Source organism: Odontesthes bonariensis, chromosome 7 (genome assembly GCF_027942865.1).
Source record: "Odontesthes bonariensis isolate fOdoBon6 chromosome 7, fOdoBon6.hap1, whole genome shotgun sequence".
Classification (NCBI taxonomy): domain Eukaryota; kingdom Metazoa; phylum Chordata; class Actinopteri; order Atheriniformes; family Atherinopsidae; genus Odontesthes; species Odontesthes bonariensis.
Window position 1 is genome coordinate 14,023,493 of NC_134512.1, and position 19,803 is coordinate 14,043,295.

A 19,803-nucleotide genomic window follows, 5' to 3' on the forward strand; every position below is an offset into this window, starting at 1 on the left:
TTGTTATTGCATTGAACATCAAGATAAATTAACCAGAAGCACTTGTCACTGAGCAGTTTTGAAGCAAATACTCACAGCTAAACAGTTTAAAACGCACAAGTAATTCACAATACTATGAGCCAACTTTGAAAAATCAATCTCAGTAATATTATACCATCTTCCCTCACATATTATTTTCTCAAATAAGACCATCAGCAAAGATGTAGGGTTGAAAGTTTTTGCAGTGTGGGCTTTTGGAAAGGACTGAAAGGAAAAAGACTGATACAAATGGTGACACTTCCAATTACTGCTTGTGGTCTTTGCTTAACAAATGAACTGTCTTACTCAGACTGTGTGAGAGAAAAAAAATGGCAATATTTGTGTTTCAGGGCTCTGCAGATGTAAATTAAAGGCAGCTGTTAACCAACAGGCGGATGAGGTTTCTAAAAAAAAAAGGCTGAATGTTTACATCTGTCTTTTAGTGGCTCTCCCAGTTTCCGGTCATTCAGATATCAGTACTTTATTTAATGAAGATAAAATAACCGCTCCAGACTGTGCTCAGCTGTTGTGTAAAGAAACAAAAATGCCCAACAACTTCGGTTTCCTGTTACTCTCAGCAAACTTTAAATGTGTAAAGATTTGTTAAAGCTGGGAGGTGTAACAGTAGTCAAATACTTGCTGATTTTTTTTTTTTTAATTGCTGGTTTTTCCTGTCTTTCAATTGGATTTTTAGTGTTTTGGACTTTTTAGTCCAATAAGCAATTTAGGGCTCTTAGAATTTGTGTCGGCCATTTATTGTAAATTCAACGTCTAAATAATTAAACAAGAAGACAAATGTAGTTTCAGCTTTAAATGTTTGTCTTTATAGATGGTCGATGTGTTTATTGGATTTCCTGTGATCGCATCTTCCTCATTCCTTCTAGAGTGCAGCCCCGGCTTCTCGCTCTTCCTCCAGGGTTGTGTGAAGCTGTGTCCCCCGGGCTTCACGTCTGGGCCGCAGCTCCTCAACCTCTCTCTGGAGAACTGGGTGGATTTGTCCTCCGTTCAGGCCTGTCTGCCCTGCAACCCCGCCTGCCTCACCTGCTCCGGCACCGGGCCCACAGACTGCCTGTCCTGCCCGCCTCACAGTCACCTGGTTCTCACTTCCTGTCTGCACCAGAACCAGGTCCAGCGAAAATCCCCTCTCACGGGAGGACTCCAGGGTGACGGAGCCCAGCAGGAGGTGGAGAAACCAGCAGCAGCAGACCACAGCAGCGGAGAAACGGAGGAACCCCCGGGGTTCAGTGTAGCTCCGCCCACTCAGCTGCCTGTCATCGTGGCAGTTCTTTGCTGTGCCTTCATCCTGGCGGCCTTCGCCGGCGTCTTCTTCTTGTTGCAGATTCGCTCAGGTGGCGCTGCTCTGGGCTTGAGGACCAAACTGCCCTCTGTGTTCTCAGAGACGGGAGGGGTGCGGGTGGGCTTTGGTTTGGGCTTCCGCCAGGGACGGGAGAGGAAAGCTCGGATATGCTACAAGGGGATTCCCACTGTGTGGGCGGAGGAGGACATGATCACCTATGAGTCTGAATCAGACAGCGAGGAGTTGGGCGGTCACAGCGAGAGGACAGCTTTCATCAAGACTCAAAGCTCCATCTAGCTGAACTCGCTTTTTCCGCTGGGGTGTCTGATACCGCCGCATCCTGGATGGCATCCGAACGTAGATGTGACTGTGTGGAGGTGAAACACAGAGAAATACACAAAACACAGGCCTTAATGTCCCATCAGCATCACATCCAAATGCAGTCGCTCATTTGTTTTGTTTTCCGTGTGTATTTATTTACTTGTTAATTTATCCTGGTTGATTAATATTTTCATGCTACATATATTTATTATACCCTTGATTCTTTGTCAGCAATATAAAGTGTTATTCAATCATTTATACTTGTCTTTAACCATTCCAAGTGTGAGCAGATTTGGCCCAATTTCTTTAGAGAGCTAGTTCAACCCCAGAAACAGAGAATCCTACATTTCCCACGATGCAAATCACAAGCCACATTAATTAGGACTTTCTCTGCCTGCTAAACTACCAGCAAACCTGAAACTACATACACGTAGGCTTCCTGAAAAACACTGCATTACCAACTAAAGCGTTATCCAGTCGTCATCTTTGGGATTTACTTTCCAGTCTTCACAGTTTCTCTGGAGCCACAGATTTAATATGTACTTTTAAAGCCTGAGAGATGGGCTGTGAGTCTGTGAGGAGTTGACTTATTCTGCTGTGAAAACAGAGGAAATCTTTAAACCCAACAGCGCATAACTTAATCACACTTGCTCCTGATTTGTTATGAATACAAAGCGAGCTCCGATCGTTTGCTGTTGTTCCGTCTCATTTTTTTTCCTGGCAGATGACAGGTCAGAGGTTGTGATGTTGACTCGCTGTTCGTTAACAATGAGAAAACTTTAAATTGAGATTTTCTTCGGCACACCTAAGCTCCACGATGAAACACAACGCAGGCTGTTTGAGCAGGAAACTGAATGATGAAGCTCTGTTTTGGAAAAAGACGTAGCTGATAAATCACTCAGAAAAGCATACTGACTTGTAGTAGAGTAACACCGTTTTTTAATGACATTAAAAAAGCACTTAGCTCGAAGCTGCTTGGCTGACCTTTACAACATTGTCTCCCTTGGTTTCTGCTTGTAAGACTTATGATCATTTTCTTCTCATTTTCCCACAGAGTGTACTGTATATTGATTTTGGGGCTTCTGTCCCAGAACATTTTCATCAAAGGGGAAATCTCCCTCTGTTACTATTGTCAGCACCGTGCATAAAAAAAATACATACACATGCTTTATTTCCTACCTGTGTAGAATTAAACCTACACGAGCTGAATCAAAGCCTTTGGATCTGAAGGCCAGAACGGTGATTAAAAAACAAATGGCATTTTGTATGTTTGTTTTATATCCCTTTTTTTATTTAACAGATGATCGATGTTAATATTGTTGGAGAGTTTCGTGCTGGAATAAACAGACTTTGGCTGTTGCATAACTGTGACTGCTGTTTGTTTTTACTGCCAGGTTTTAAAACTTTCAGGGTTTAGTGCATCTTTAATTCATCCCCCTAACAACCGCCCAAGAGCGCAGATGGCTCGTCACCGTCTTCTTCGTGGCCGTATGTCACTGTCGCAGGCGCGCTTCCTTCACTTCAGGCGTTGGGCTTTAACAGGGTGCCAGCATGCTGTCTGTTTTCCCTGTTATCCAGCTGCAGTGAGCCAAAAGCCCTCAAGAAACTTTTCCCCGAGCTCCAATGACTCCCTCTTAAAAGTTTATAGGAATTTATTTAAGGGCTTTCGAATGCATGCAGGAAAACCAACGCCTGCTTGGTTGAGGCCTTACTCATTAGCAGCTACCTCTTCTAGAAAGTTGCATGTAAGGGAGTTCACAGGTAAAAGTGCATTCATTCTGTGGTCCATAATTAGATCTGTCGGGAGAGCTCGCTGCAGTATTCTGCGCCTCACGGGTGCATCCTGCTCTGCATCATCAATGCTGTACCACTGGAGGTATTGCCTCCTTGTTCACACAGTCGTCCGCCCTCTGCACTCGTTCACTGTCTGGTTTTTCTGCGTGCCCTTTAGCTTGTAATAATTAGCCATCATCCACTGTACAGTACTGTCTAACAACTTGGCTTGGCAAGAAGAAATATTACATTAATTAAAAGCAACACTAACAAATCAGATAGCCATTAGCTGATTTCACTTTTAGATCAATTGGACAGCGTTTCAGTCTCATTACAGAAGGTCACACGTTATCTGTTTATGCTGAACACGATGCTGTCTTTGCTCTCTTCACACTCGCAGAGAGGGCTGGGAAACAATGCTGGCACATGCAGTCTGTGCGTGCCCACCACAACACTTATTTTTGTCTCCACACATTTAGTGCAGTGACGTCCCTGCTTCCCCATGAAGCACCAACATTTATTTTCATGTTCAACTCCTGCTCAGTACTGTCACTGGTGCTTTCAACACCTTTCGCCTCAGAGGGGTAAACACAGGAAAACTCACCGCCGTCAGCTACATGCGGTTTGAGGAGCGTACTCAGTGTGGCGTCAGATCGACTCCTCGACAGACTTTCGATGGGAGGCCGACCGCTGACATGCGGGGCACTGGACCGTCTTAAGAGGCATCTCACTGCACTTATCTGACAGCGTCTGTAGATGCTCACACTGGTTCAACGTTGCCCCCTACTGCTCAGGAATTAATCAAGCTGAAGACAAAAGAATGCCAATTTCCCCAGTGCGTCAAAAAAAATACATGATGAAGACACTATTTGAAAAGACAAATCTCTGTGTTTTGATCTTTATTCAAGCCCCCATCCCATCTGCAGCTTTATTTCACCATGACCACCAAATACAGGAGAGGCTGTGCCTTCATATATTACCTCTGAACAAACAAACGCCGCACCAAGTATTACATTAAACTGAAAAAGACATCTACACAGAGACGTACACAGAAACAGGAGGAAAGAGGGGGATGAAGACACCCGAAGAACACGGTGACGTCCGCTCTGACAGATGTTAACCACAGCTGCGCTCCCACTGAGACGAAGCACAGAGCTTCGAACTCTGGCCGGTCAGACGTGAGGCCGGAGGAGGACAGACCTACTCAGGGGGGAGGAAGATGAAGACCTCTTAGAGTGAGGGGGCACAGTGAGGAGGGCAGAGATGGCTCTGTAGTGCAAAGTGAAACACGTGGGGGGAGGGCGCCGTGAGAAGTCCGGTCTCAACTTAAGCCACAGATGACAACATCCACAGCAGCTGTAAGAGGCAGACACGGCACCTGAAGACAGCCCAGAGGGCAAAAAGCACTGCAGCGCTGAAACTTTACTCTGTGTGGAGGATCCCGGTGTGGTTTGATCCAGTTTATTTTTGGTGGGTCAGTGCACAAAATTACATGTAGAAATAAAATGGAATAAAAATAAAAACTTCAGTAGAAACTAGCCATGAAAGAAATTTTGGTGCTCCATACTCAATATCAAATATGCTAATTATAAGAGTTACATTCTGTTGGATGTCAAGAGTGGTTGGACTTTTTCTGCTTCTGTGCAACATAACTTATCGCTCCTTTAAAACAGCGTGTCTGAAGATCTACACGTGTGGAGATAGGACATGGAGCACGATAATAGCCTGTGGGGTAACTGGAAGATAACATTTCACTGAAAATTTCAGCTCGACTGTACTGAGAAGGTGGCAGAAATGATCCGATGATCATTTTAGCCTCACCGTTTTCTCAATTATCAAGCAATTATGCTCACTGTGAAATCGTGCCGAATATTTAGCCAATGAAAGTTTCTGCCCTTGTTCAACAGAAAACAAACTGACAGAAACAGAAAAATAAGTCGGTTTAGGTTCAGGAAAGTGTTTGTTAGGAGCCCGATGTGCAGTAATGGGAAGTTTCTCGCACCGTACTGTACCACAACAGGTAGGCGATCCTTTTGTTTTTGTGATTCAGAGTGACCCTTTTATTTATGGTATGCTCAGCAATGTGTGGGTTTTTGTTTTTTCCTGCAATTATACAACCCACGGCTCCACGTAGATATTAATCAAGTACCTAAAAAAAACAGGTCCTTGATAGAGTACAATGTGACCTTGAAACATCGCCAAAATGAAAAATCCCATAGTATCACATAGACATTCTTTACAGACGCACACATACCGAAATATCTGCTGTATGGTATACATGAGGTATAGTCTTTGCCTAGTCTTCTACTGCATACAGTATGCTACACAGAACCACCATCTCAACAAGCGCAGGAATGATCAATATGAGGCAAGAGACCTGCCGCAGCTCTCTTATCAGCAAAGAGTCGGCGCAGGGACAGGACAACAGAAAAACCTGCAGACTATCTACAAGCAGAAACGGGGAAACAGAAGGAGAAGGAGGAGCCCTCCTGCGTGATTAATGATCACACTGTTATCACACAGTGACCAGAGTGGAACTCTTGGATTCAGACAACTTAAGGATCCGCAGCGAAGGCCTCCTGATCAGACCAAACATTCTCTTTGCTGCATTCAAGTTTGTCAAAAAAACAACAAAAAAAGAAACGCAGTCGACATCAGACTGAGCGGTACAAAAAAAGAAGGATACGTAGCGATTTGTTTCTTCCAAAAGAATTAAGAACCCCATACACCAAATAAAGCTTTATAAATTGCACTCTGATGTGGCACCCAGCCCCACAACCTACGTCATTTGAGATATTTACATTCAGTAGTTCAGTCCAGGTTTGAGAAAAGATATCAAAAGACAGAAGTCCTTACAAAGCAGAACAGAAAGAGATTTCATGTTTGATTGCAGACACACACAGATACCTGGCTGCATCTGATGGGCGATTCCGGCAGTTTTTCTTGATTTGGAAAAGCTGTAAGTTCACCAGGGTTTTGCTGCTCTCTCACATGTCCAGCTATCGTCTGCCCCCTGCTGTGCAGTCAGTCCTGTTACAGCAGGCCCGGATTCTCCGGGCTCTAGTGTTTTGTGGTTCCGCTAAACACAGAGACGCAGACTCCTTTGTTACCAGTATGTGGCTGGCTTGGGCTTGGTTGTTGGTCCAAGGAGTCTGGTGTGTTTTTACTGCTTTTAGGATGGACGGCTCTTAGCGCAGTTTGAGCTTGAAGGCGGAGATCTCCATGGGATCCAGGCTGATGGTGGAGTCGTTGGTCAGAGGCGTGCTGGAGTGCATCAGGGTCAGAGACATGGGCTGCAGCAGCTGCAGGTCCAGGTTCTTGAAAAGACCTGAAACGCTCAGCTGCAGAGAAAGAGAAGTGCAGGAAGGGAAAAAAAAATGTTGCTAAATGCTGCAAAGATGCACAAAACTTTATGTTACAAGTAAAAAATCCTAAAGAGAAAGTACAGACATAAACTTTTATCATAGTTTCTTAGGAAGAGTGGACCAAACACGGTCCTGCTTAAACAAGAAGGAATGGAGAGAAAAGTTTGGCAGACGGGCCTCCTTTCTGTCTCCCCCCTCCCCCCTCTGCTCTGACCTGTCCTTGTGTCGTGGTGCAGTTGAAGCCGAGGGTCTGAGCCTCGAAGCCACAGTCCAGTGCCAGACGATGGAGAATCAAGGCTGTGAATGGAGATGGAACCTGGGGGTCCTGCTGCTCACGCAAACACAGAAAAGAGGTTCATTCGGGAAACATCCAGAGCCAAAATATGTGTTCATTTTATTTACTTCTTCATTTATTTTACCTGGCTCTGGATGCTGCGCAGGTTCAGCACGTGGAAGTCACACGGAAGGATGGACTTGAGCGGGGAGAAAGTTTGTAGAGGGGGGACACCGCGTCTTTTGGGCAGAACAGGCAGTGCCAACACCTCGTGGTTCAGGATGGCATTGGTCATGTGACTGACGACAGATGGGAAACTATTTGTTGCACTTTCCATCTGGAGGAGGGCAGAGACGGATTTTAAATGACAAGTGTAATCATTACGACATCAATGGCTTACTTCTAGTGATGTTCCATGAGGTACAAGCTATAATTACTTTGTCAGAGTACGAGCTATAGTTCTAATTCTAGTCCAAGCAGACACGGTACTAATCACACCCTTGTGATGTCAAATTTCCAATGAGGAGCATTGTGGTGTTTCAGATATGTGTTGCAGCAGGCAAGCCGTGTTTCATCCGTGGTACCATCAGCAGCTGGCTGATAAAACTGCAACCAATGGCGTGCGTCCTCTGCCAATGTGAATTCATTTACTTGATAAATTATGTAATTACTTTCTCTCGACTGTGCTGTCAATAAGAGGATATTTGGCTACAGCTATGAGGTGGAGGGATGCAAAAAGAAAGCTACAGCTATGATTACGGCTATGCGTAACAAAAACTATCCGCGCTGTTGCCAAGGCAACATTACCTCGCGAACTCCGTCACTCAAGATTTGAGAGATGAAAGAATGAAACAAGGACGAGAGTTTGGCAAAGAAGCCATCATGCTGAGGGTAATGGAGTGGAAACAAGAAGAGAGGGAAAAGAAAATTAGCAAGTGAAGGCAGACGGAGTGGTAATGAGTACTGGGGAAAAATATGAGGAAAGGTGTTAATAAGAACAGATTGAAGAGCTAATCTGCCTTACGTTCAGGAGTTTTAGAATCATTCAACACCAAGTCAAATGTGAAAAGCTGGACTTTCAACAATATTTGTATACCTTCAAATAACAACTTTTCCCTCAGAACACGGACCTTGTTACTAGTGGATCTCCTCTCCAGCAGCAGTCGGAAACGGTTAGCTGTCTTCTTGTTGTCTTTCAGGCCCTGACCCAGCCCACGATTATCATCCTGCATCAGTCGTCGGTCCATAATCACTTCAAGTTGGCCTGAGAAGGGGGGGGGGGCAAAAGCTATAAAGCACAGCCGGTGTATTGAACTTTCAAGCATCGGTCGATAAACACAAACACTTTGATCTATCTGTCATTCACAAACCCCTGCAGTGTTCACGTAACGATGATAAAAGGATTAGCTCAGAGTATGAACTGTTGTGCTCCTTAAGCACCTCTTGTGGGAGAGACAAGTGCGTTAACATTACTGCTCAAATGGCAAGACAAGAAAACAAAGAAAAGTAGCGTGCGTTTCAAAAACAATATGGATAAAAAGAGGAACAACATCAAATAAAATGGAATGAGTCACAGACCGCTCTCCAAGCTGCTGACACCCAGAGACTGAGCTGTGTGCAGCGTGAGCCGGTGCTGGCTGTCCTGGATGTACGCCTGGCTGGGCATGGGATAGAAGTTTGCCTGCAAGGGAAGCTTTTGGTAGTTTCGACGAGGCTGGATCTACAAGACCAGATGACAGGGTGGGTTATATTCCGACACTGTAGAAGAAGAAATACAAGCGAATATTCTCTTTGGCTCAGGGAGCAACAGACCTGGAAGCCATTGAGGTCCGTGTAGAAGACGTCTTCACTCTGGATGTCAGTGACCAGTCGCACAGCCAGCTCTTTATTGGTCTGATCTCTGATATCTACCATGGTAGTCATGTCTATAGATAAACCATCCAACCCTAGAAATACAGCAAAATAATTGAGAACCAAACTTGAGCCGAATTGAAAAGTAAAGGGGACGATGGGAAGTGCAAATGTGGACAAAATCCTCTTTGAATAAAAATGGTTTTGACAACAGTCTGCTGACAGGAAAGAAAAAAATAAAAACAATTAATCATAATTGCTTTTTTGCTTAGCATATTGGCTATTGACTTTTGTACCAGCTGGTTTCTTCAAATATAAAATGCTTCGGCACAACCACTTGGAACGGACTCCATTGTGTCATTTTGTGTGTTTAACTACCTGGCACATTATGTATGCGGATGATCTGCTGAAAGTGCTGGTAGTGTGCCACCACCTCAGAAAAAAGAGGTCCTTCAACCACGCGCACCACGGGCGGTTCTTTCTGGTTGTAGGGCTGAAAGCAGATAACAGACAGCGAGCAGTCAAAAAGACAAGAGGTGCTAAAAATGGGACAGAACAGGCAACCGAATACAGTGTGGAAACTAAGCCTTGGTTCTTTGTTCTTTAAATGCAGTGAAGATGAAGCAGCAGCATTCTTGCCCCAAGCTCCCCAGCAGCATACAGTGATGCAATACCCAAGGTATACTCTGTGAAAGCCCAGTTCACATCTGAAATGCAACTAAGAGAATACCTTTGCTTTTCCATCCGGCAAGAAGAGGTAAGCTCCACTTTTGTCTTTCGAGGGCCGCGTGCCATAGACCATGAACTGCATATGAACCTTTACTTCCTGATGATCATCCTTTCGTTTGACACTCTGCGAATGAAAAAGCAACACAAAGGGAGAGAAAGCAAGAGGTCAAAAGGTTAAACACATAATAAACGCATGAAAGATTGTTTCAGAAGAAACAACACCAGTCACTTTGGATCAGGCAGCTGAGGTTCGTTAGTAAAGCACCTTCATGGCTTTTTCTCCAGAGAAATCAAAGTTAAAGTAGAGTTAGTAAATCCTTAGTAAAGATATAAAGCCAAAAAAGGAGATAAAGCACAGACCTCCAGCAGGCCAGTGGTTCCAGAGAAGCCCAGCGTCAGGGACTGGCTGCTAATGTAGAAGGTCTGAGAGTCGGACAGCTGGGAGCGGACAGGAAGTGGGTCCGAGGCCCGGGCGGTGGCGCCCCGGCCGGACAGCCTGAGCAGTGTGTCGGAGCGCAGCGTCATGGGCGAGTCCGCTGAGTCGTACAGATGGAAAACAGCGAGGCCGAGAGGCGGCAGGCGCGCCATGAATGTTGCCTGGACAGAGGGTTGAAGACACAAAAAGCCTGTTTTTACATAAAAAAAAACACCAGCTTCATTTTCCTTCGTTAAATGGAATGGAGAATGCTGACCACGGGACATTCATTTAGAAGTTGAAAGCCATTACACAGCAGCAAAAGAGCTGTAGTTAGAGTGAGAACAAAGACAATGTTAATTAGAATGTTTATGTTTCGTGTTGGATTTAATTCTTCTGGAGGGTGGATAACGTTTCATTTTAAAAAGACACATTAAAACTTACAACAAAGTCACGATGGAGCAAATGTTTTTACAACTGTAGGTTCTATAAAAAAGGTTCGAGCTAATCTATTTCTTCCGGCACTAGAACTGATATATTCTCTCAGTTCCTCAGAGAAACACTCTGAGGAACTGAGAGAATATATCAGTTCTAGTGCCGAGCAGCACATAGATGTAAAAAAAGGAGGGGAGTTTAAATTAAGCTGCATATGGTATATTCTCGGTGAAAGCTATTTATTCAAAAGTCACTAATAGTCTTTAACCAGGAAGTTATATTCTTATACCTTGGCTTGTTCAAACCACCAACCATAAACTTTATTGAGTCAACACTTTGTGTTAAGAGGCTTGCACTGAAAAATGTTGAATTAAAAATAAAAGAGAGGAACAAATGCTTCCAAGCTGTGTGTTTGTGGAATTTATGTGTTTTCTGCATGCTACAAGCATTACCAGCCAACAATCTATCTTAACTACACGCTTTGCTGTGTCTTCTCCCACTAAGGTGCGTAAACATGAGGACTTGAGATTTGGTTGTGAGCCTGTCAAAGCGCTGAGTGCACTGTTCTGTAGCTTAACTGATCTGGTGCACAGAGGACTGAGCAGCGCGCTCTGCTCTGCAGAAACCAGCAGCCTAATGAATTTATCATCTTACCTCAAATACCTCGGCACTCATTTGAGTACCAGAGCTCCACTGAGCACTGAGCTGCACGGGGAGGGTCTGTCCATCCTCGGTAAGCACCCGCACCCTGACAGTGTTGACCAACACAGTCACGACACACAGCCGCTCCTGCTCGATGGGGTTAAACAGAACCAGGTACCTGGCAGAGAGAATGAAAAAGCAATCATGAGCACGGGATGGCGTGGGAGTGGCTGAGAGTGGCAGAAAGGATGAAAGATGTGAGCAGATGAAGATGATACCTCGGCCCTGCCGGGTCCAGCTCGATTAACGTGCGCTGAGGCAAAGAATCTTGGGTAGCGCGCCTGTCATCCTATAGAAGTGAAATACAATGCAGTAAGTACATTAAATATTCTATAAATCGTATATCTACAGAGTTCCCTTTTCATTCTGTTAATGATATGGTGACAGACGTGTCAGTCCATGTTTCTTCTCACCGTCTCCAGGAAGGGCTCGGTCTGGTAAAAGCGATAAAACTCTTTGTTCTTCATGACGAGGAAATGAGCAGCGTTGACGATTACTCTCTTCAAGCCGATAAGTGAACGCAGTAATCTGAGGGGGGGAGGGGTGACAGGCTCACTGGAGACAGCTTATTATTTTCTTTTGATGCATTCAAATAAAAAAAAATAAAAAAAGCTAACATAGAACTGCCACAGGATTAAGCGTGGAAGAATTCAGCAAACTTAGCCTGTGCTGTAACGTCTTCGTAAATCATCAGATTCTTACTTGGTGCCGTAGTCGATGACAACGTTTTCTTTCGCAGTGCCAGTAATGGCATCGTGGTGCTGGAAGAGCGCAACTGACCGCCTCGCGTCGACGAGCAGGGCGTAATCTGAGACCGGGTAGCGTCCCTCCATGCCAGCATGTCGAGCGTTTGCAACCGCCAGGCTGTAGAGGATTTCTGCGCCCCTAAAGAACAAAGACAAACAATTCGTCACTGAAGAAAGCTTTTGTGCGAGGCATCGTTTCCTCTGGTCAGCTACAGCTGTGTTCAGATCACTGCTGATTCTTACATTTTCTTTAACAGCATATCTTTTTGACAGAGGAAAGCCACGATCGACAATTTTGTGACAGTATGGTCATATACTCAAAAGTATGGCAACGCGAGACATGCACAGTATAGGATATATGAGCATTTCACAATGTAGATCTGTTTTCCTGGAATGTTTTAATGCAAAACTGAAAAGAAATAAAAACAAATCAAAAGAAATGTTCAAAGGGATCAATATGGTTGCAGTAAAACTACGTGGTAAAACTGTTAAAGTTTGTAAGCCTTTCTTATAATTTGGACTGCAACGTTAATTTGTATGCAGAATGTTGCTCTTCACACAAGTCACACTTTTTGATCTTGTTCGCACATTTTTAAGAATTCATCCACATTAACACATGACTTGGTGTGTTATCAAGTCCGCCCTACCGGAGATGCGACTCAATCACACGGTCCAGGCTTTTATAAAAGGGTCGAGAGGTGAAATAACCAGTCCAGTAGTGGTCTTCACGGTCCGCATAAGCAAAGAAATCTCCACTCAGCACAGGATAGTCTGCAGGTCTGGATCCCTGGGCCACTCCATTTGCTTTGAACACAGCACTGAAGTAGTCAGTGAGAGTCCCAAACTGAGCCTGGAGGAGCAAGATGACATGACAGGAAGATAAAAATAACACCCCAACTCAAACACAGCCGAACAGGAGAAATGAAGTCGCCCATTATTATGCATCAGCCTTTCATCTTGCGTTTTTCACCGTATCCTCTGAACTAGACATCAAGTGATGACAGATTCTTTGTTCCATCAGCGCGTTAAAATACAACTGCATAATTTATTACTTTACTGTAACATTTGGTACCCTTCAAGCTGAGGGACGCCAAAACAATGAAACGTTTTTAACAACGTTTGGCAACATGATTTGTGTGACAGCTGACAAAACTTCTTCTCACCTGGACGTGCAGCTCAGGGTGAGAATTCATGTAGTCAAACAACTTCTGATAGTTTAAAAACTGCTGATCCCACTCCAGGGCTTTATCGTAGCGAAAGTCGTCTCCCAGAGGAACAAGAAGCGCCTTGGTGCGGTAGAGTTTGGACTTTTTACGGTACTGATCCAGGAGCAGCTGTGCCCTGTGTGAGAGGGAAGGGCATCAGGCAGAAGAAAAACTGAGAGGCTTTGCAAATGCCAGTTTAGCTTGAAAATCGCTATGACCCTGGAAAGATAAAGATCAAATCATCCCTGGAGGCTTTCTCCAGAGAAACACGACCTCTAAAAGCTGCTTAATGTGGCGCCAAGACTGTAAGCAGTTCATGTCTGTCTCCCTCAGTTCATTCGCACTCACTGGCTGTTGTCACTGGCACAGGTTCAAGTTGAGTTTATTAAGTAGCCATTACAGAAAACACAAAGTTGCATCAGCCGGGAGAGTTGCTTGAACTGAATACCAAATCTGTGCTAAAAGCGAGACATCTTTAACACTGCGGAAATTACACCCAGACCAAGGAACTGAACTGTTTGCATAACATTCAACAAACCAACATCTTTGCCTTCTCTTACATTTGTTTATGAAAGGTTAAACCAAAGATGGGTCCTGGGAGGATATGTTCAAACTGAAAAATTAAACTTGCATCTTAACAGCCTCTTTCAGACATGCAATCCTTAATCAGGCAGCAACTGAACATGTCGGCTAAATTTCTGAATCACCTCCCTAGTGCTGTATGAAACAACTTTTTAACCACTAATTAGCCCTTTTATACCAGTTTATATAACAATCATAATTATCACAGTAGCAATTTCTTGTTGCCCAGGAAAATATCTTAAACCACCTTTTGTTCAACTCTAGAAAGTACACCCCAGTAAATGCTCACCTCTCTGCCACGTTGGCCTCTACCACAGATTTAGGAGGTACTTTCCAGGGACAGTTAATCCGACCTCCTGGTAATCTCTTGAAGTCAAATTGGCAGCAGATCTTGGGATCAGGCCCACAGGTGTGAGGCACATCGTAGCTATAGAATGGCATCATGTGGCAAAACATATCTGTGCTGGACCCTGTGTCTGTTCAGGCGGTGGGTAAAGACAGAGAAGAAAAACGCTGGTTTTACATTCATCAATGGTTGGCAGAAGCCTCAAAATATCAACATGCAGTTGGTGCAAAAATCAGGTTCTGCTCCGATTATTAATGATTACAGGCACGCCAAGCTCAAAGGGCTTTCTGGCAATCTAACGGTGTTCTCTGGACATGTTCGAAAGTTCTAGATAAAGCAATATAATATGCTTAATGAATCCTCATAAGAACAGCCAGTCGCCAACTGATAACATCTGACTTATGAGATATTCCTACTAAGAACAAATGAGCAGTACATCTTTGGCAGACCTTCAATTCATTCAGAAATAATAATCAAGGCGGCTCTTCCAAGGCAATTACTCAGCATAGAAATTCTTCTCTCTTTAGATTGCTATGGCAAGATGTCTGACTAATCCTTCAATGAGCTTAAAGATGAGCATGTCAATCAAGTGATATTGCGGCTCCACTCACCCCATTCCTGCCTCCACATAAACTCCAGACTGCGGGTGGAGGCGAAGTGTTTTTTAATGGAGTAGTGGACCCTCTGGATGAGCATGCTGGTCAGGTTGGCCCTCTTCAGCAGAAAGGGCATAGTGGCGCTGTGGCCGAAGGGGTCTACCGCCCACCCGCTGCGAGGAGTTATACCTGTGACCACAAGCAGGAAGCAAGTAGTTTAGATACATGCCCGGATAAAGAGAGGAAGGCATTTTTAGGAAATCGCTCACCACAGCAGGATGCACTGAAAGTACGGCAAATCATTTTATCTCCCACTGAGCGAGATGCTACATCTGCTGCATGTGGGATGACGAGGCTCAATTTCCTTATCGTGCACTGTTAGGAGTGGTATAATTTAGAATGATGTGGAAGCAAAAGTCCGAAAGCTTCCCAGACAGAGTAGAGCCTATTAAGCATTTCACCATCATTCCTCTGAATATAAATCAAGGCACGTGAATAAGGAATCGTTTCTGATTGAGTTTGTACCTAGATTTCTCTCTAACCACTGATGTCCTTCAATGAGCTGGTCTATCATGGCAAAGTAGTGAACATTGGCTTCATCTGTCATCACCCAGCCTCCTGTCACAATCTCTAGCTGTCCTCCGAGGATCAGCCTGTTGAAAAGAAAGGATTAAGACAGCAAGGTGAGGATAATCCACCCCTAAAGAGAGCGGGTCACATTAACCAGATAACAAGCTATTTTCAGAGGGTCTGCAATCTGCCAGCAGATACCACCCACTGCCATGGGGCCTGTCTGCATCAACTAAATCTGAAAGGGGGAATAATTGGCAATACTTCATCCTTCACAAAGCTGTGACTCACTTGCGCATGGCCTCCTGTTTTTGTACATCTGCAGTCTCCCACCACTTGGAGAAGAATGAAATCTCAGACCAGATGAACTTCCTGCGAGGATCCTCAGCCAGCTTCACAACCATGTTGTTCAAAATATGTTGCGTCTGGTCTGTGAAATACTTGTCAAAAGTCTTGATCCAACCTAACAACACAGGAGGACAAAGCGAAGCAGTTTGCACAACCACTGGCAAACAAACCACAAACTCTTTGTTCACAGACTCTCCGATTCGACCACGCTAAAGTAGCCAGCTGATACACAGAGATGAAGAACGGAGAGGTGAAAGGACTCTGTGAGAATCTGCTGCAGCGGGTCAAAAATAAACTCATATTTTATTCAATCAGAGCTGGTCTCTTACACAGAGCTGTTGTTCTGCACTTTGAATGCACCGTGGTGTAGTGTATAGCATCCTGTAAACAACATGTCAAATATTCATCTTTGCTGCAAGCACAAAACATTGTTTTTGGAAAAAAAAAAAAAAACATTCAACGCTGCACGTAAGACTGTGAAGAAGAACTGCAGCTCAAAATGAAGTCTATTCACACAGTTAACGGACACAATTTGCCGTCTCTGCAGCATGTCACCATATCAATAACTGTCAAGTTAGGAAACATATCACTTTCTGTTAAACAAATCTAATGGAAATGTCAGTCTGAAATTAAATTTTAGCCAATTCTGTCCACAAATAGCAACAGTTTTGCAGTGCTAATATCTTCCTAATTCTATTGTTTGTGGCCAAACCGTCAGTCAAGTCAGCATTGAGCTGATAATAATGAAAATGTATGATTCAAATTTTGAATGAGTTATGCAGCTCTATAACTACCCTCCCACTTTGCTAAGGCTTAGTAATTGACTTAATTTCCTATATACAAACAAGGCCTGACATTTAGGCTCTTGAAACAAATTGCTTAAAGCTCCGTCTGCAGAAACAGTCTGATCGGACTATAAAAGTCACACTTAGGTTTAACGCTGAACAAAGGCCTAATAACTCACCTGGATCATTGTGAGAGTGAGGGACAACAAATACTTGCAGCGGCTCATTGTCCCACTCGTCAGGCTCATAAGTAATGTCAAAGCCCTGTTTCCATACACCCCCGTCAGGATTGTCAAACTTGAGAAGGGAGTAAACATCTAGCATCTAAAATGAAATATTCGCCCATTAGTAAAGGCCCAAAAATAACCATACAATGACATGTACAGAGTAGCTACAACAACCTATATGAATTGTCTGTTTAGGCACTTCGCTTCTCATTTTCTAGTGTGGCTCGTTCACCTGGACGTCTGCTTGACCACGGGTGCCTTCAGCAAACTGGCAATCCTGGGGCTTGACAGAGAGGAAAGTGGGACGACCGTCAAAGGGTAGCACCCAGGAACCATTGGCACTTCTGAATGGCAGGTGGCCGCTGGGAGACACAGCGCCTGTGTCTGTGAGCTCCATCACAGAGTCCTTTATGTGGCTGATGATTTGATGGTTTTCCTCCAGGAGCTGCTCCAGCTGCTCTATCCGGTTCTGCAGAACTGAAATTTGGCTCTTAAAGAAACAAAAGATATATTAATAAATCACACCGCAATACAATCATCATTCTCGTTAATAAAAAAAAATTTAAAAAAGAAGACTAAGACCAGAATTCAGGCAATTTAGCAAATATATCTAAAGGGCAGGAGATTTAAAAAATGTTCCAGTCCGTATATTTAAACTTATTTAAAATAAGTGATTGACTCGATTCTTTTTTTTTGTATGTGTACAGTTTAAAAAGTATAAATGCTGAGCCTTGTTTTGCAGGATTATTTGAAAAGCATCACATAGATCAGACTAATTAGACATCAAATGTGAGAGATGTAGAGATGTTTGAACTCATTTTATGATTTGGTGCAGCTCCAAAGGTATTATCACAGTATGCTGTAAAAGCAACTGCAGAAAAGGGTTTTCACAGAAAACATGCAGCGAATGTTCTTACCCGTGGAAAGTTCCCTCCATTCTGCCGCCTTGCGGGGTCGTGTTGGACTCGATCCAACATCAGATAGAGTGAGAACACAGCCACGCAGAATATGGCCCCTCCACACACCGTCACCTGTTTCCTCAGCTTCATCCTCCTCTGGAGCAGTCTTCTTTGCCAGATTTAAAAATTTCCCACAAAAAAAAGAAAGAAAGAAAAAAAAAATGACCTTGACTGGAGCTGTTCTTGTTTTAGCACAAAAGAGAGAAAAACAAAAAAAATCCCAAGAAAACTGGAATGAAATCCTTCACAATGCAAGTAAGCAACTATGCCAGTAACAAAGGTTTAGTCCCACTCCTGTGACGCCTGTAGCCTCCACTCACCATACTGGAACCCACTGAGATGGAGGTTGCAGTGGAGAAGGGTACTAAATCAGTAATAGCTGGCAAGAAGTCTGTCAGCCCTGGCCAAACCACAGCCACCGGTGGTCTCCTTCAAAGTGGCCGTTGTGCTCAACCATCCAAATAGAAGAGATTGCAAAAAAAAAAAGAAAAAACAAACGCCACACAGAAGGCGCCCAAACAGGGAGACTAGTGTCCCTGCAGCATGATGTATATTGCTGTGGGCCTGCTCTCCTGGTCGAGTCCCCACTCCTACGGGAAAGTCGAGTCCTCCAGTACAGCCAGAGACGGTACCCTTTTGCTCAGTTGGCCTCCTGTGCCATCACAGTTTGCAAACGGGGCGGCGGCGGTGCAAAGGAGCAGACTGAGAGAAAGACCAACTTGGCACAAAGTAGCAGCCGCTTTTTAATCAAGCCTCAACTCTGCCCAAAGCCGCTCCAGGAATTAAAATGAGACTAATGTCATTCTTCTCTCAGTGGCATGGTGACTGCGTATCATCTGTTCCAACATGGGCAATGCATCTGTCCTTGATCACAAGTGCCAAGTTAATAAGCACAAAGGTCCTCTTCAGCTGTTGGGAACATTTATATAAATGTAACGAATGAAAATGTAGGCTACTCGTTCTACCTTTCCAAGAGAGACTGTTCGTCTGACAAGAAGAAGTAGTGCAAGACTCTCAGTGACAAGTAATGCAAACAAAGGATTGAGAAATCCACTTGAGAAGAGTGCAGTGTGTTCCCTCTACCTAATAGGTGTTCACATTTTCCTCTGTGTGTAAATCCATGATCATAATCCGCTCACTTCCCCGGCTGGGACCATCTTAGCATTACCACAGGGAGTTGAGATAATAGCTTGACACTTACAGTGGATAACACTGGCTGAAAAACAGCCTTAATGTCAGCAGGAGGAAGATTACTCCTCAGACCATCCGGGCCAGAACACATCTAGCATGAAAAGCTTTGATGCCGATGTGCCAGACGGAACCAGCTCTGCATTCACGTGACAAAATATAAATGTGCAACTGTTCCTAAGCCGCTCACATGACGGCATGTTATATTTGCATGAATGAAAACAGTCCAACTGCTTCACTGTGTATGGGAGGGTGAACTATCACGTTCCCCTGAATAGTATTCCTCAGGCTATTGACCCAAGGGTGACAGACGCTGTTGATGTTTGCCTATCGCTGGGCTGCTAGCCAGGCGAAACTGGGTTCCTTCAAACAAGCCAACTATTTTTTTCTTTTCATTTTTTTAATTAAAACATCACCCTGTTTACGGTAGAAGGCACTGGCTAATGCGCTTAGCCTCATTACCTGTAAGTGTCATTAGGTATACCGCCAAAACTAATTATATCAGTTACTTAAACGTTAATTACCGGTAGATGTAACAAATATGCAGCTAAACAAGCTAGCGCTAGCTACATACATGCAACAATAACTTACTGCAAGTCGACTGGCTTGCGACTGAGGTTCAATAGTTTGATAAGGTTATCACGAGGATTACAAATTGCTAATTAATCTGGGTAAACAGCTGCCTGTCGGCTTCGCGACAGATGTGTTGAACATTACAGACGACAGCAAGTATTGGCTTGAAAACATTAGGACAATACGTGGCTGGTATTTATAGGCTAACCATTTACTTTCCACTTAAACCTCGACTAACATTCATGTCATCCTACCGACCCTGTGTCTACATGAACAAAATAAAAGAGTCAGACATTACCCATCAAAGGACAGAACTCCGGAGCTGCATAGAGTCCAGCAGTGTACGTGCTTTCAGCTCCAGGATGACAGATTACCTACTGAACTAGCGAACTTAGCTTAGCAGTTAGCACCGCTGAGCTGCTGCAAAGCCTGATGGGAAGAGAGGAGCTGCGCATCCGCTGCTGATTGACCAACAGCCTCAGCAGGTCCTACTCAGTA

General features: G+C 44.1%; 2 protein-coding genes across 5 annotated transcripts in view; one reads left to right on the top strand and one right to left on the bottom strand.

Annotated features, from left to right (window-relative positions):
• The window catches only part of furinb (furin (paired basic amino acid cleaving enzyme) b), a 95,439-nt gene extending 92,444 nt beyond the window's left edge, over nt 1-2,995 (top strand). For both annotated transcript variants that reach the window (XM_075469553.1, XM_075469554.1), the window contains exon 16: nt 903-2,995. In XM_075469553.1, the coding sequence (XP_075325668.1) occupies nt 903-1,612 (710 nt within the window). In that variant the 3' untranslated portion in view covers nt 1,613-2,995. The remainder of the gene's footprint in view (nt 1-902) is intronic.
• man2a2 (mannosidase, alpha, class 2A, member 2) lies at nt 2,553-19,735 on the bottom strand. Of its 3 annotated transcripts, none has more exons than XM_075469550.1 (23): nt 19,604-19,735; nt 17,503-17,650; nt 16,818-17,075; nt 16,538-16,682; nt 15,517-15,688; nt 15,181-15,308; nt 14,671-14,844; nt 14,003-14,189; nt 13,090-13,267; nt 12,574-12,776; nt 11,883-12,065; nt 11,594-11,708; nt 11,399-11,469; nt 11,133-11,298; nt 9,989-10,225; nt 9,630-9,752; nt 9,278-9,392; nt 8,861-8,994; nt 8,627-8,768; nt 8,179-8,312; nt 7,194-7,385; nt 6,989-7,102; nt 2,553-6,750 (listed from the first exon to the last, which is right to left on the bottom strand). In XM_075469550.1, the coding sequence occupies exons 2-23, from the start codon at nt 17,632-17,634 to the stop codon at nt 6,598-6,600; spliced, it is 3,456 nt and encodes a 1,151-aa protein (XP_075325665.1). In that variant the 5' UTR covers nt 17,635-17,650; nt 19,604-19,735; the 3' UTR covers nt 2,553-6,597. The 3 variants fall into 3 exon arrangements, with proteins under 3 accessions (XP_075325665.1, XP_075325667.1, XP_075325666.1); XM_075469552.1 differs by having other exon boundaries at nt 17,503-17,653; XM_075469551.1 differs by lacking the exon at nt 19,604-19,735 and having other exon boundaries at nt 17,503-17,809.
• Between the last annotated feature and the right edge of the window lie 68 nt (nt 19,736-19,803).

Excerpts from the sequence above, each read along its gene's own strand:
- man2a2 (XM_075469550.1), bottom strand. The coding sequence starts at position 17,634 with ATGAAGCTGAGGAAACAGGTGACGGTGTGTGGAGGGGCCATATTCTGC. Across the intron at positions 11,709-11,882 it reads GTCATCGACTACGGCACCAA|ATTACTGCGTTCACTTATCG; the intron begins GTAAGAATCTGA and ends TCCCCCCCTCAG. Across the intron at positions 11,299-11,398 it reads CTGGACCCGGCAGGGCCGAG|GTACCTGGTTCTGTTTAACC; the intron begins GTATCATCTTCA and ends TCTCTCTGCCAG.